Source organism: Trichoplax adhaerens, genomic scaffold (genome assembly GCF_000150275.1).
Source record: "Trichoplax adhaerens TRIADscaffold_15 genomic scaffold, whole genome shotgun sequence".
NCBI classification, from domain to species: Eukaryota; Metazoa; Placozoa; class Uniplacotomia; order Trichoplacea; family Trichoplacidae; genus Trichoplax; species Trichoplax adhaerens.
Window position 1 is genome coordinate 716,063 of NW_002060957.1, and position 16,546 is coordinate 732,608.

The 16,546-nt window shown below is 32.4% G+C and overlaps 3 protein-coding genes across 3 annotated transcripts; all 3 read left to right on the forward strand.

Annotated features, from left to right (window-relative positions):
- Nucleotides 1-919: 919 nt before the first annotated feature.
- On the forward strand, nucleotides 920-5,582 carry TRIADDRAFT_30804 (uncharacterized protein; the record flags this gene model as incomplete). The annotated part of the gene is made up of 12 exons (XM_002116335.1): nucleotides 920-1,057; nucleotides 2,242-2,370; nucleotides 2,689-2,842; nucleotides 2,971-3,082; nucleotides 3,206-3,254; nucleotides 3,364-3,421; nucleotides 3,633-3,797; nucleotides 3,947-3,997; nucleotides 4,343-4,550; nucleotides 4,679-4,765; nucleotides 4,869-5,065; nucleotides 5,161-5,582. The coding sequence occupies 12 exons, from the start codon at nucleotides 920-922 to the stop codon at nucleotides 5,580-5,582; spliced, it is 1,770 nt and encodes a 589-aa protein (XP_002116371.1).
- Nucleotides 5,583-7,836: 2,254 nt separating this feature from the next.
- Nucleotides 7,837-8,841, forward strand: TRIADDRAFT_60407 (uncharacterized protein; the record flags this gene model as incomplete). Its single annotated transcript, XM_002116336.1, has 1 exon — nucleotides 7,837-8,841. The coding sequence occupies one exon, from the start codon at nucleotides 7,837-7,839 to the stop codon at nucleotides 8,839-8,841; it is 1,005 nt and encodes a 334-aa protein (XP_002116372.1).
- Nucleotides 8,842-13,121: 4,280 nt separating this feature from the next.
- Nucleotides 13,122-16,161, forward strand: TRIADDRAFT_30838 (uncharacterized protein; the record flags this gene model as incomplete). The annotated part of the gene is made up of 4 exons (XM_002116337.1): nucleotides 13,122-13,206; nucleotides 15,326-15,382; nucleotides 15,546-15,619; nucleotides 15,754-16,161. The coding sequence occupies 4 exons, from the start codon at nucleotides 13,122-13,124 to the stop codon at nucleotides 16,159-16,161; spliced, it is 624 nt and encodes a 207-aa protein (XP_002116373.1).
- Between the last annotated feature and the right edge of the window lie 385 nt (nucleotides 16,162-16,546).

The window sequence follows — 16,546 nt, forward strand, 5'->3', positions numbered from 1 at the left end:
CTAAGAATACCGCTGTAAATGCTGCTATACTAGCACTGTGCATTCAAGCCAGTAGTGATTCGACAACATCGACCAATAAAACTAGTGAGAATTAAATCTGGTGTATAATTGGATAGTGATATCAATATACTCTTGCATTTCCCGCTAAAGAATACCGCTGTAAATGTTTATGTCAGAATTGAATTCAAAATCGTTATGTAAAATAGGCTATAATATGGATATTGTGGTACTGTATACAATGTACACTGTACAGTAGACTGTTACAAAATTATTCGCCATCGAGCTTCTACAATGGAACATAATATAAATTTTTCCAAAACTGTTGGATCTAATTGATTCAGTGGTAATATTGGCAGCTTAATGGTACAGTATCAGTACTAGTCTACGATGGAGTGATGATGATAATGGATCTAATCATTTCAGAGGTAATGTATTGGCAGGCTAAGGTACAGCCTCAGTGGTGGCCTACGATTGAATGATAATAATATCGTAGTTGATTTACTGTACTGTATCATCTAACTTGATTGATGATCACTACTATCCGTTTTTGAGTGTCTAGTACGTAAATATACCCAAGACAGGATTATCTTCTGTTACAAAATGAATTGTTAATTTATAGGATTGGATTGATTGATGGAACAGAATTCCGTATCATTCTAAATTTTATAAGCCATAGTAGAGCATAACCATATCCGCGCAGTAACGGTTGCGCAGATCGAGAGTCCATGTTTGTTATTGCCATGGTAACCGAGTGATTTCTGTATTCATCAAGTAAAAGTAGTGCTATTCGAGTTATATTGCTTGGGCCTTGTACTGTATATTCAATTAGTATCGGTTATTGCATTGCAAAGCCAGTAAAAATTATAAAAACAATTTTACTATCCACGCATTTCATCCTCATTTCCAGTCCAAAATGAATATGCCACGAGAAGAAGTTTACGATCAAGACAACGATGAAGAAGAAATCCCTAAAAGTTCCTTCACAACTTATGTGGCTGAGGGAGACGCGTTATTCAAAAATAAAGAATATTATAAAGCACTACAAAGCTATTCCACGGTAATATGACGTTAATTTCTGAAGAGGACATACAGTAACCCAGTAGCAACGTATTGAAAGTAGTTGTCGCTGATATTGAGATTCTTAATTAATCGTATACCTTAATCACTTCTATGATAATAAGATCTAAAATTAAGTCAATATAATATGCCTACTTTTAAATGTTTCAAATCGTACAAATTTTGAATAGTTAATCGTATTACACCCCCTACCATTTATATAAAAAAAATTGAAATTCTTCCAGTGTAAACCAAGTTAATTAACGTAGTACTTGATGATTCGAATTATGTGATACTAGAACTCATAGCTGAATTACTTAGTTACTGATGACTTAGTTAGCTTCTGAATTAACTTTCTCAAGTAAATCAATCCAACAATTTAGTTCTCGATCTCATAGGTTAAGCGATAGCTGAGATCATAATAATATAGCAATATAGTTCATCTAGAACAAATAAAAAACTTTCTGAAATGTCAATTAAAGTTATTCTTAATGATTCCAGTCGTGCTGTATTTCACAGCCAATAATGGCATAAGATGGTCATTTTATATCGTAGCAAGACTTTTAAATCATCGATTGTTATTCTTGATGCTTTGATTATTATGATATTTCATTATCGTGCTGTATGTTCGATTGAAATTGAATGATGTCCCGAAGGATTAGCTTGGCGAAGTTAGATTACACACTCGTTGAGAACTACCGCACTTTTTAGAGCTAAAAACGTAGTTTACAACTATTTTCCATCAATAGTAATTTTTTATTGATTAGATCCTTGAAAATTGTTCTAAAACAGATTTTTTGCTTATTTACTAATATGGCTAAGCTACTTTTGAGGACTTAACTATAAATAGCGAATTTTAATTATTTTTTCTCGATGGAATTATTATTAGATCAGATCTCGCTTAATTTATTAAGAATCAGATTTCTACTTCAGTAAAACTGTTTATTTTAATGGCTTAACCATAACCACTTTTAAAATAATAACAACGGGTTCAGTTTGTAATTATCAATAGATGAAATTTATCACCCTTTCACTCCTGTTTTAATCATAAGTAGTTAAGCTAAAATGATTGCATGCAGTAACAAATAGAGATCTTATTTGACTTTTATTAATAAAATATAGATCATATGGAATACTAAGCAAGTCTGTGCTTGTATTTTGATGAAATCTTCTCTTATATCATAGGCTCTGGAACTACAAACTGATAGTTACTGCCTAGTATCGAGATCAAAATGTTACCTGCAGATAGGAGACACAGACTCTGCCTTACGTGATGCCGAAGCCGCCTTAGCGGAAGATAGTAACTTTAGCAAGGTATAAACTTACTTTCTAAAAGTGATTAATAAAGACTAATTATTGTATGATAGACAACGTGGTGAAGCTAATTTCCTAAAAATTTCTCATATCATATCATATCACTGAAGATAATTCTAGCTAAAAGTCAAAGTTGTAAATATAAATCTTATCTTATACCTCATGATTCAAATTAATTATTACCGGTGGTGATAATTCGATTCAGACATCTTTACAGTCAGAATCTTTAGTCAAGTCTCAATTAATGTCGCAACACAACATATCAATCATCTTTAAAAGAATATCAATTTAACGGGCAATGGAACAAATATTTTATAGGGATTACATGCTAAAGCTGAAGCTTTATATGCCATGGGAGACTTTGAATATGCTCTGGTTCATTACCATCGCGGACACAAGCTACGACCGGAGTTAAACGAATTTCGATTAGGAATTCAGAAAGCAAAGGAAGCTATCGATAATTCGATAGGAAGTAAGTAAAATCAGATAATAATAGGAGATTAATGAATCACGAATTACTATTATGAAGTATGAACGATAGAGTTATTGCCAATATTTCAACTGCCGGATTAATTAAATCGCTTTAATATTTTATTTCAGGCCCTTCACGCGTCAAGCTGGAGACTAAGGGTGATTTATCATTCTTTAACAAGCAGGATGAATCGGTAACAAAAAGCAAAGTTTCATTAATAGCTATCACATCGGTAAGCATGTTATTCATATCGAAATAGACTAATGTCTTGATGTATTTGAAGAATAAGAAATTAAAAAGTATTGTCAAAGCTACATCGAATCGATTACCAGTTGGACTACACGCCAATCCTCTCGGACAAAGAAAGAAATCTACAAAACCAGTTGAAAGCTCGGATAAAACTATCAAACAGGTTATCTATTGAACACTGTTCTATAATATCAAGTAATGACAATAACGCGGTAATTAAATTTTCAAGTATTCTATTGATATTCACTGTTATTTTCTAAAATTGAATATAGCTACTCGGGGAACTGTATGAAGACAAATTATATCTAGAAAAGTTATTAAGCAACGGAGGTAAATGCTCAAATTATTCATCCTATGAAAATCTATGAGTCTGGTTAAATTCTAGCAATTTCTTGCTTAGAGTTGCTTAGCTATACATTTTGAATAGTTAAATCATTTACATAGTTCCTTTTTCCTTCCTTTATTAATAGTTTCTTCAATTTTAGTCACTATGTATTACATAAGCTTATCTATTAACCAAGCTCCTTTAACGCTAATATAGATTTTGTACATGGTAAACACGATCAAGCCATTTACCAGTGTATACAAGAAGGTTTAGGCTACTTGGACAGTAGGACCGAGTTTTGGAGGCAACAAAAACCACTCTATGCTCGAAAGAAGCAAAAGAAAGCAAACAAAGATAGAAGAAGCAAGAGCCCAACTCATCGTATCCTAATTATGGAAAAACTTTGAAGCTAAAAATGATCCTTATCTCTGTTTACTGTGATTAGTGTTTATGTTTTTGTCAATAATTATCCAGCGTTACGCAAAATGGATATGAATTTTCAATAATTTCCTTAACATGATACAAATTAGAATCTAACATGACAAAATATATCGTTCATACACTGGAAGAAATTGATGCAGGTAAGATTAATCATCTAGTAGGTAGACCTACTTACATATAATAATCTATGGAGCTTTTACAAATAGAATATATGTAATCTTATATTCTATAAGCGTTACACATCTCCACTTAAGGTCTTACGACTGCAGTAAACTAGTATTCTGCGTTGGAACCTTTCAGAATATATGCAGTTTTATATACTATAAGCCATACAGCACATGCCGACAGTTTTATGCAAATCCCCAGTTAAAGTCCAATGATTGCAATTAACTATTTACAAAATTATCAGAGCTAACTCCATTGGTCAATGCTCACTCGGCATATATCTTAATTTATACTTTACTTTTCCTACTTAATGATGGTAGCTCTCGCTGAAGGCAGACCTGATGATGGACTGAAAAAAGCTCAGTCATGCCTTCGAACAGTTGAATCGCTTGATATCGAAGATGTACCGAATAAAATGGAAGTCATAGCTAATCTACACAGTTGTATTGGTAATGCTATGTTTGATCAAGGTAATATGGATGGCGCTCTGGTACATCATCGAAAAGATCTGGAGATTGGCAAGAAGAAGTGCGTAAAAATATGCCTTGTCACTTAAATTATTACTACACATTATCTTAATAACTAGAGCTACTTTGATATATCGGTAACCCTTAAGGTGTTTGTTAATCCCAAGCGTGTTAATTTTACGTTATTAGTGAGATACAAGAAGCGATTGGACGTGCATTAGACAACATGGGTCGTGTCTATGCTAGAAAAGGAGAATTCGCTAAAGCAATTGATTTGTACGTGTTGTATAGGATAGCATGATAGCATATTATCCTAAGTCGAGGTGGTCATGCTCTATAATAAGTTAATTTATCGTTTTCTGCTCTATATTTACAACAGCTGGGAGGAGAAACTACCTATGAAGCAAACACCTTTGGAAAGCACTTGGCTATACCACGAAATTGGACGTTGCCATTTGGAATTAGAACATTACGTTGAAGCACGACGCTATGGTGAGAAATCGCTTGCCAATGCTGAAGAAGCTCAAGATAATGAATGGCAGCTCAATGCTTGTGTACTCATTGCCCAAGCAAATGGTAAAAGAATAGCATTGAAATTGATTGCCCTTAGGTACTAATGTTTGTTCGGGTTTTGTACGCTAGCTAACAGGATCAATCTTTCTGTCTTATAGTTAAGTTGAGCAACATTGCAGATGCAGTAGAAATGTTCGAGAGAGGACTTGAAATTGCCAAGGTAATTGGTGACAAGAAAGCAGAAAAAGGAATACAACGTGCACTTGAAGACACGAGTGCCAAACTTATTGCTAATATGAAAAATAATAGACGTGGAAGTGAAAGTGATAGTAGACCTACTACTACTGAGCAAGAAGCTCAAGATGACTATGAACGCGACGCAGAAGAAGTTGCCGATGAAGTTCAGAGCGAAACTAATAAAGATGATGATGCCAGCAAGTACGAAGAATCTGTAAAGGAGGACGACAATGATGAAGGCAATGATGTCGATAATACGAATACAGAAGAGGATGACCGTAACGGTAGAAATGATGCAAAGGCACAAGATGAGGCTGCAGAAGAAGTACCTGAAGAAGATTAATTTAAGATTGCAATCATATCGATTTCATTGGATATAAACAATCATATTTTTATGGCTGCTAGCGGTTGTATTTTGCCGCTAATTGCCCATATCGATTCTCAATTCTTAGAGTAATAGTTAACGATGCTTCTTGCTTTCTGCATCTGATGTTATATTTCACTTCATGATCTCTTCTTAATTAGAACTGTATATGGTTAGTTTTATGATATCACTGTATCGTATACATAACTTTAATGTATTTAGTCTTCTATATTGATAATTTTAAATATCAATCATAATTCCATAATGCTGGTAAGGATTACCATTATCATGAAATAATTTGCTGTTTAGCGATGTTGGCCCGTTCTTAATGGTCTTTCCTTAATACTTTATAGATCTAACTAACATGATATTGATGGCTGTAATTGTAATAAAAGACGAGTTAATATGAATTTAAATATAAATAAACGCTAATTTTTATCATTAATTGGGTTTTATAATTTATTCTATCAAGATATAGCCAAGTTAGGATACCAGATAGGAGACGAATACATTGCTTACCATTGTAGTGATTCTTGGCAAAATTAGTTAATTTGTATAAATTGCAGATATCCTCGTAACTTTCAGTAGAGGAAATTATTGGCTTACTTCTTAACGTAATCGATAGAATTGTCAAATCTTTTGATATATGAATACTGAGCTACAGGTTATCAAAACGTGACAATATCTCACGATGGCGATATCCGCTAGTGAAGTTTAAATATTATTTACTATCATCTTAGTCTATTATATATAGACTACCAAATTATGACAGCATGTCTTAATGATGTCTTTAAATTTACGAAGGCTTAAAAAGAGTTTTTGAGCTCCATCTTAGAATAGAATTTTAAATTATGGCTGCATCTTGAGTAGCAATAGGGTAATTCTGTTCCTATCCTTGATAAGGCTACTTATTATACTGCTTATTATCATTAAAAGTAAGTATAATCTAGATAGTATAATTTGTACTAGGTAATTAGTGACCCATATTTATTAGATTGATTTTGTATAGTTAATGAATAATCATCATTGAAAAATAAATAAAATCATTAAAATCTAGACCGTTTCAGTATATTACTGTACCTGATAGTTATTTGCTTAGTTATATATTGGATAGACTTTTATGAAATTATTAATAGAGCTAACACTTTCAACGCTAAGGCGGCAATAGGTTACAATTCGGTTACAAATCTTCATAAGGTTAGTTATTTTATAGCTTACTATTGTATAATCTTGTAGTGATTACAGCTAGTTACAGTAGATATATGTTATAGGGATGAGAACCCAAGCACTAAAAATCTAGATAGCATAATCTGCAGTGTGTAATTGGTTAGCTGCATTTATTAGATTTATTTTGTATAGGTAATACATGATCATTTCATCGTTAATTGTGGCTGGCTAATTGCAGGTATGACTATCAACTAACTTTAGTAATGTCTACATCTAGCTGATTATTACTGGAAATAGTAAACAACATGTATACTGTATTATTAAACTGTCCGATTAGGTCTGCTATCAATATTTATTATTCTAGTTTTATATCTAGAAATTGACATTAAAATTTTTATGGCACTTTATGTAAAGGCTGCAGTATATATGGGGGAAACCTCTCGAAGTATCCCAGTTACAGGACGTATATTATATGCATATTACAATGCAACAAAATAGAATTTTTCAGAATAACAAAAGGTGCCTGTAGCGATTAGAATAGCTATGGCATATCCTTGTACCTATTTGCTGCTGTGATGTGATATTAGCATAAAATCAATTAAGAAACCAGGCTGTCTTCCGCTTTATTTACCTTATTATAGGCTACATTATTATCTTTTTTTTAATGGATACAATAGTTGTCCTACATTAATAAATTTCAGCTTGAATTTCTATTCGTCTGTTGGTCTTCTGGAATGATAAACATCTCCTAGCAAATTAGAGTTATAACAATTTAAAGGGTTTCATCAATAGTGCCGAAAAATATTAGGATAGCGAGATTTAATACGATTGGATAATGTAGTTGTTAAGATAATCACCATGATACAATAGTTATTTGAGTTTTATGATAAATTATGAACTGTCTACATATTCTATTTTTTTACTTTCTATATCTTCCGTTCTTCCTATAGCTGTTTCAGACTATGAATAGCATTCTAATCGGAAAGATTATTCCATTAACCATTTGGCCCTAATTACGATAAATGTGCTTTTGAGAAATTGTCTCCGTCAACAATTTACAGTAAAGATGGCAGCGGCAACTGAATACAAAGTATGGAAATACCCAAGATGCGATAAGGATAACTGCTCTAGTCAACAGCATTTTGGACATTTAAGGATTACTAATTTAGTTCATGCCACACATTTAAAATTCGCCATTAGTATCTGTACTGCTAATCAAGATTATTATGCCTTCAGAATGAGAGGATTGAATCTAGCGAATAACCGAAAGCAATCCCATGAAATTGGAGCGTGTTTTGGAATTCGAACGGCTAAAATGACTTCTACTAATGATGGTATTTATCAGACCAACCCATATATGAAAGAATCAACCTATCAACGTTATTCGCCTGCTTTTAATCAAACGCGCTATGGAGGTGTTCAATTCATTGTTCATGAAGAGTTAACGAAAAGATTAATTCAGCAGTGTGTAAAAAAATCCCTGTTTACCGCTAGACATAAATCAAAATTTTCGCAACGCATTAAATTATCGATATCAGGGGGTAGCTATCATGCTTATTCGTCAACAAACGATGATTTAGCATACTCCAACTGGTCAGATATTTTATGCTGCGATAATCAAAGTGGTTACTGGTTTTGGAATTATCATAAAATTCCAACGTGGAAGGGCGGAAAATTTCCATGGGAAGAGCTTGAATTTACTATTAACGGCGATGATAACGCGCGAATTATGGATAACCAATGTAGAAACAGCTCGCTACCCTACTGCAAGATCGATATCCAAAATAATCATCGCTATTTGTACATCCGGAAAGATATGATAAAAATTCAAGTTTTAGATCATCCAACATCGCATTCTTCTCGACAATATAAAAGTAACCGAGATGATTTTTGTATTCCCAGTATGAGGGAGCAAAATGATGGGTACAATTTTACTTGCCAATTTCAGGAATTTAAAGCAAAATTAAATGCAATGCAAGTTACAAATGAATTATATCGTAGCTGTGATTTATTCTTAAATAAGGACGATTTTGAAATTTCAACAAGGGAATACATCAAAGATTTGGATTAACTTTTTCCTAATCAACGTATACGCCAGGAAGCTGTTATCCCCAATTTTATCTGTTTTGATATTCTAATATTGAAGATACTATCGACTAATGATAATATTGACCCCAAATGTTTTCCGTTTACATTAGGCGTGTAATGATTTCAGATAATGGTAGTTACACAGTGGGCAGCTAATAGGATGAGATGGTGCACTTGTAGTATTTTTATTATGAGATTGGGATTTTCCAATTAAGGCTGTATCTGATAGCCAACTATAGGATTAACAGTAAAGACAGGAGACTACTACTCGGTCATTAACATTGCAAGGCAACACAGCTATTGGATCTAAGCCTATTTTCGAATTGCAATAGTTAATGATCATGCCAATCCTACGAAAGGTGACGTAAGTAATGCAGAATCCGTCAATGGTATATATCAAAGGAATATTCATATTTAGCTCGATTTCTAATTCAGCCAGGAGAATAGTTTTTCCTTTTAAAAAATGTTCCAAGGATATTAAGATTAATGTTCTACAGTAATATACGTACGTTGTTCCTTCTTCTTTCTCGATTAGTTTATTTATGAAAAAACATTATAAATCATATATTGGAATACTTTAGAAAAGCCATAAGAACATCGAAGATTGCTATTCTGCGGTATTACAACTACCGTGGGCATTATTCAAACTATGGACTTCAGTTGGTATCTTCATCAGCCGCTATATATACACTACCGACGATTAATTTAGAATCAAAAGCAAGTAATTTGAAGCTTGATCTTGGAGATAAGCTCAGAGATAATTTATGAACGTTGTTCTACGTATAACGCTTTCTCCTCTAAGATAGTTTTCTTTAGTGGTTAGCTAAAGGGATTCCAGTTATAGATCGAATTATCACGTAATCGCTATCTGCAAGTCTACTAGATAATAATTCTTAATATTCATATGTGCTAAAATTTCGGTCTTGAAATGACTTACTGCACTCATGAGAAATTTAAATAATGCAGTGCAGAATTTTGTAATTTTTTCATAAGGGACCCACAGAGATGTAAATTAAAATCGCAACCGTTTCAATTTGGTAAAGATATTCAGACTAGCTTAAAAACATATAATACATATTTTGATAAAATCCGTTAATTAGAGTTTATTATTAATTGCAGTTTGGAAATAAGAAATTGTGACTATGATAGCAAATAAATTAGGCAGTCTAATAACAATATTAAATAGTGACTAACTCACTAACTATACTGATCACATCATAATCTAGATGGATAATTTTTCATCCATTAAAGGATAATCTAAGTAATACAATAACATGTGATTCTTGCAGCTCTAGAAAGTTATTACGTTGGCTGTATTTTACACTTTAGAAATAATAAATGACTGTTATTATATTACAGAAACGTTTAAGTGTCTCATTATCTTTCCTTATCATCATATCTGCAGGATCTACTTTTGACTTGACAGGCTTTCTTGCATTCTTTAAGAATAATTTGCTATTCACTATTATTTCTTTCTTCTCTATTTCAATAATAATGCGATCTATTATGTAGTGCCGTTCCTTTAATATCAAGAAAGAAAACAATATACTAAGCCGAAATGATGTTCTATTAAGAACTAAGCTATTGTTTTTGGTATAGGATTTCTTGCTAGAATTGAACTTTCATCCACTTTATTAAATTTTATCTAATAATAAAATTAAAATACAATAGACTATCATCTATTGTATTCTATGTTATCTATGCTATCTAAGATCAGTTCGCTTAATATTATATTCCTTAGCCATATTATTATACCTAACATATGAATACAGAAAACTAGATTAGGCATGAACAATAATATGTCTAATTGTTCTTCCCATATTATCTACAGTTATAATTAAATCGACTAAACATCACCTTCAGTACTTATGTTCAGCCATAAATGACGACTGTAGCGTATCTTTACGAAACCATCAGTATTAAGCACTAATATAATCACATCGATTAGATACTGTATTTATCGATGATGATAATTTGTAGCTAATCTGAACTTAAGAGAAAGCTAGATGATAACAAAAAGCCATTAATTAACTGACGGATTGCTAATAAAGTCTAGCACGATTAGAGAGATATTGGATGTCAGCGGTGGGCTGAGATCTACAGGAAAATGTTATAGTCATCGTTATTTTGTTATCAAATTGAGAATTAAATCGCAGGAGTCCAATATTTACTTATTTCTTGCAAAACATTCGAAATATCCTCGGAAAATGAAAGGATCTAAATATAGCTAAATATAGATTATGAACGTACATAAAGGGGTCTGTTAGATATCTTGTTCAATGACTGTAAATATTTAGCTGCTCCTAGAGTGAGTTAGATGCGAACTGGTTGTCCACTGTTGAGGTCGAGATGATGTCTTGCCGATCATGATTTAGAAATTGGAAAAGAATTTATTAAAATAGTTCTTCATCAGTTCGTTTAAAGTTACTAATAAATCTATTTGATCCCATAATTAATATTGTAGCAATTGAAGAACAAACCGAAGAACAAGATTGTCGAATATTACATACTGCTTTTTAATCTTCCCTGATTTAAAAAGTTCAAGCTAAAAATCTCAAATATGGCCCCTAGCTCGCCTTTGCAATTGTGACATTCATTAATTAATGCATCATCAATATTATAATTTTGTTGTGTGATGAATCATATGTTGACACCTAGCTACTAATTAACTAATATTAAATGTCATAGAAAGTGTGTTGTGATTCTGGCTATAATAAGTATGTAGACTGGGTTATTAATTAATTACTGTTTTTGCACCAACGAAGTTGGTGAGGATATATAAAGTCTCAAAGTTCTTAATTGAGAGTTAGTTACGTTAGTCGATGACAGATGGTTATCAGTTGCTAGTCGTAATTGTAAGTTGTGCGTTCAATCGGACATTTTAATAAAATAGCTTCTAGAATAAAGTTTTGATCCTTAGCGTGAGTAATCTATCGTCTAAGACTCGAATCTAAGTTTGGTTGATTAAAGAGTGCTTAGAGTTAGTTGCTTAGATAGTTAAGTCTACTTTAGAGGAAAGAATCCCGTTTAATTCTTGTGTTACAATCTCGGTTGTGACAGCAATACACACATGTTACTAGCAACTCTAGCATCTTGCACTAAAATTGTTTACAATCAGCAATTATAACAAGATATAGTCTCACTTGTTATATGACGGCAAAAATTTAAAATTCGTTACAATTGTATTATGAAAGCGATAGAACTGTATTAAACAGAGATAGAAATAGCGATATCTATATTGCAACAATGATTGCCGATGTTCTTCTTAATTGATCAACGAAGATTTACTGCCTCTCTATCGCATCACATAGGTCAAAGTTTACTCAGAAAGTGATCAATCATTATTTAATTCATATATCATAGATATAGCGGCTAGGCAATTAGATAAATTCACGTAATCTTAACTGCTATCACTTAACATTTTCTACTTGTACAGCAGAATGCCAACCCAACATGAAATTTAGCTTGGATTAGTAGCAGACATACAGACAGAGAGATAGAGTGTGCTTGGCGCTCCGCGCAGATTGCAAAAGTAAATTAAATGCATAACCACAAATGTTATAATTAGCTTTCACCATGAAAAATTCTATTTGAATTATTCATGACTGCTATGATTATCGCTGTAGGCGATTTAAATCATCATATACTAAATGATTAACGATCAGACTGATATTATCTCCACGAAATTAAATCTATCATTATCGTAACGATCGCCCTATAGGTAAAATCATTTTAATGCCTATCAACTTCATTACTAAGTATATTAGATTAATTCTAAACAGATTAATTAACGTAAAAAGCTGTAGCTGACTGTTGCCAAGTCAGACTACACATAGTATGAATCTTAATGGCCATCAAGCCATGATAGAATAGCACTATCAATTTATTCCTTCAGGCTATCAATCAAGTAGACTTCTAATTAACATATTGTAAACTATGCAGATCACGTTAGTACCCAGGCTTTTATCATAACCAATTGACCATTGTCTTGTTGATCGTTAATATGCAAGTAATTATTCAACTTTTTATTTATTTGCTTGGTCTTTTGCTCTATATGCTAATGACTGTTAATGCTGATATTGTTATGATCTTTCCGATGCTGATCATTCTTTAATCACTACTGTACGAGTACCATATTATACTAACCTGGATTAAGTTAGTTGGACCCTAACTTGATTTCCTCCTTGATCTTATTCGTAGCATCTGGCGCGTTCATTTTGACCCATTTATCTAACCTAATTTGTTCAATTGATAGTTTCAATTATGGATAAATCCAGTAAACGAACAGCATCTGGACTACGAGTTTATAAAATTGTCTTATTAGGAGAAGGTGGAGTAGGAAAATCAGGTAACGTCGATTTCCATACGAATTATAATTATCACCGAATCTCGTCATGTTGTGCATTAATTGAAGTATTTGCATTTTTTTTAACATTCTCTTCGTTTATAGTGATAATCTACTTTTAAAATCTTAATCTAATATAGTTATATACGAATCATCAGGTTATCGTTACTACATCGGCTATAACCAATTAAGGATTGACTTCTTTAGTTTGGCTCTTTAACATGTTCATTTTTATAATTTTAGATACTTTATTGCAGTTTTGTAGAATACAACATTGATATTCATCTAATCGTCATTCTATTTTATATTCCGGCTATTTAATTTAAAATTCTCAACTTATTAAGTCGAAACACAATTGCCATTGTCGATATGCTTCATTTCTACATTAAAAAGCCTCCGAGATCAACTTTTAAATGGAACGAAAACCTATTAATTCTGCTGTAGAAAGGATTGATGAAGCAATTGCCATCATCTTCAAACTTTTGCTAGAGGCTTCTTCAAACCTGTTGCTCTTCTTATCGATTATTAATTATGAAGCACATAATCGATTTCATCCTCCATTCTACAGACCAAAGTAGCGGCAATGACCATTACAATCTAACATTTAAAATCTATGAGTTGAAATGGCAGTGCCACCGTAGTAATTGTATGGCAAAATGGGGCTGTACTAACTGTAAAACAACGTTACATTTAGATGCCCTTCCTATACTGTACACTTACGTCGATAGTATCCTACAATGAAAACCGATTTAACACGTATTGTAGTGATATTGATCAAATAAATCATTCAAGATATAGATTATTCCATTAGAATTATTCATCATCGTCATTATTTAATAAACTTATATGGCGGCTCAATAAATGCTTGTGTTAAGCAAACGGAGTAATTATTGATGAATGAACGTTAGGGACCGCATAAAAAAGGACCGAGAGCACGTCGTAAAATTTATTAATGAAAATAAAATTTCGTTTTCCTATAGCTTGTGAGTAAGCTATCACTTGTTAATCGAACTACTATCATTTCATCTTGCTTCTTATTATTGCTAATATCTTAGTTTTTAATCGATCTAGAGCACTTTCATGCTACTTATTTTAGTATGATTTCTTCATACAACACGTAGTCAGGAATAGACGTGAAACAGCAGTATTTTTTGTTGCCATATCCTATTTTTGAGTCCATACAGGGAGTAATTAATTCAGTATTCATTTTCATCTATTAGTGACAGTTAGCACTTAGCAGTAATATCATCAATTTCCTCTGCTACTATGATTAAAATCGTTCTGATTCATGCTGTGTAGTCCATCACACCATATCTATCAGTATAACATATCTTTGCCGGGTATATATAAATATTTGATTACAAATTCTAGGGAAATGTAACTGTTTGATATTCGAAATCAGAATGTGTTTACTAACCCAAGTAATATACAAATATCCATGATCAAGATAGGGGTGTATTTTATCAATGTCAATTTGATCAACGTTCAAATTTTGAAATATTATAAACGAGCTTCTGGCCTTTTTATAAGATTCGACAACGACTTAGGTGTAGCTATCGTTCAGGTTACTACTGTTAAATTCGAAATTCTGTTTCTTGATAGCTATGTCGAAGTCAGATGCACTTTTCATGTATCTTCTTAGTGGATTGATCAGCTGCACTGTTGATGTCAAAGTCCCATCGTAAATAATCCACGGTATTAGTAATCTATACTGTTATTTCCACGCTATATCATGCTAGTAACTCTACCGGAAAGAGCCTCTATTAAATAAAAGCCAGAAACGATCTCATATTTCACTTACTCTAGAATCATGCTTATTGCCGTCTATAATGAAATGAAACAGATCTACACTTTAAAAACGGTAACATGATTTATTATTATCTTTTTTTCTTTTAATATCAGTCTCTTTTCACAAATAGGTTGTATAGATGAATTAGAACGGAATATAATCATGTACCTTTTTTCAAGCTAAATCTAATTTTATACTTTAATATCTAAACATGCCAACGTATAGTTACCATAATTTCCTATTAATAGCAATATCATTTCTAGCGAGAAGTTCTACTAATTAATTAGAATAATTGATAACTTCCTCTGATCATAATCTATGTCTTGCTTCTAGCTGTTACATTGCAATTTGTCAACCATAGTTTCGTCGAACACCATGATCCCACTATAGGTAAATGATATTGTGATAATTGACTACAGGCTCAAACGGTAAAGTTATCTAAGCCAGAGATTGGTCTAATAGTATGATTCTTTGTATTTAGAGAACTATCCGTCAACTAAAACGTAAATATTTTCTTCTGCTAATATTGATCAATACTGTATGTCATAAATAGAGGACGCATACCAACAACAAGCTGTGATTGATGGTGAAGCTGGTTTACTTGATATCTTGGATACAGCTGGACAGGTTGATTGTCAAATAATCTAATTCTGTAGGATAAAATTTCGTCATGGAGTGTTCATTTTAATAATTTAGCTCGATTGTATAGAAAAACTTTAACTGAGCTTGATATATCATTTCTATATTATTTTTCAATTTAGGAAGAATTTACATCTATGAGAGAGCAGTATATGCGTGGTGGCGAAGGTTTTATCTTGGTTTATTCTATCACAGATAGAAGAAGCTTTGAAGAAATTTCCAATTATATCACTCATATCGAACGAGTAAGAAATTGTAACGATACACCAATTGTTATTGTGGGCAATAAGTCTGATTTAGAACATCAAAGAGTAGTTAGTACAACTGATGGCCAGACTTTAGCACGGCAGCATAATTGCTCATTTTGGGAAACATCAGCAGCCTTGCGCCAATTTATTGACGAATCATTTCACGGCATCGTTAGAAAAATACGTGAAAAGGAAAAAATTACAGCAGCAAATGATAAAAGTAAGAAAAAAAGTAGTAAAGCCAATGCTGTCAAACGGCTGTTTAGTAAGCATAAGAAATAAGCCATCACCAACGAAACAATGCTTATAGCACGCTAAAGATGACGAGGATCTCATTTATGTCCATATGTAATCGATTGAAATATTAGAAATACTAAAAAATAATTAGATATAAATCATTTTTAGTGTCTTTTTAACATCGAATCGCTTTGTTATTCCCTAATCCATGTTGTACAAAGTCAGAACACTTTTTTGCACTCGTGCTATGTAGTTTTAGACTAATCGTATTTAATATATTACTCTCTTTTAAACAGTGATTTTGGCTACCAAAGAATAGCTAGTTTAGAAGAGTTGTAAATTAAATTTATGCGAGAATGATAATCATAATTATGTTCCTTGTTTATTGAAAATTCTCCAAGCTACCATCAAGCACTTATGATGTGTCAAC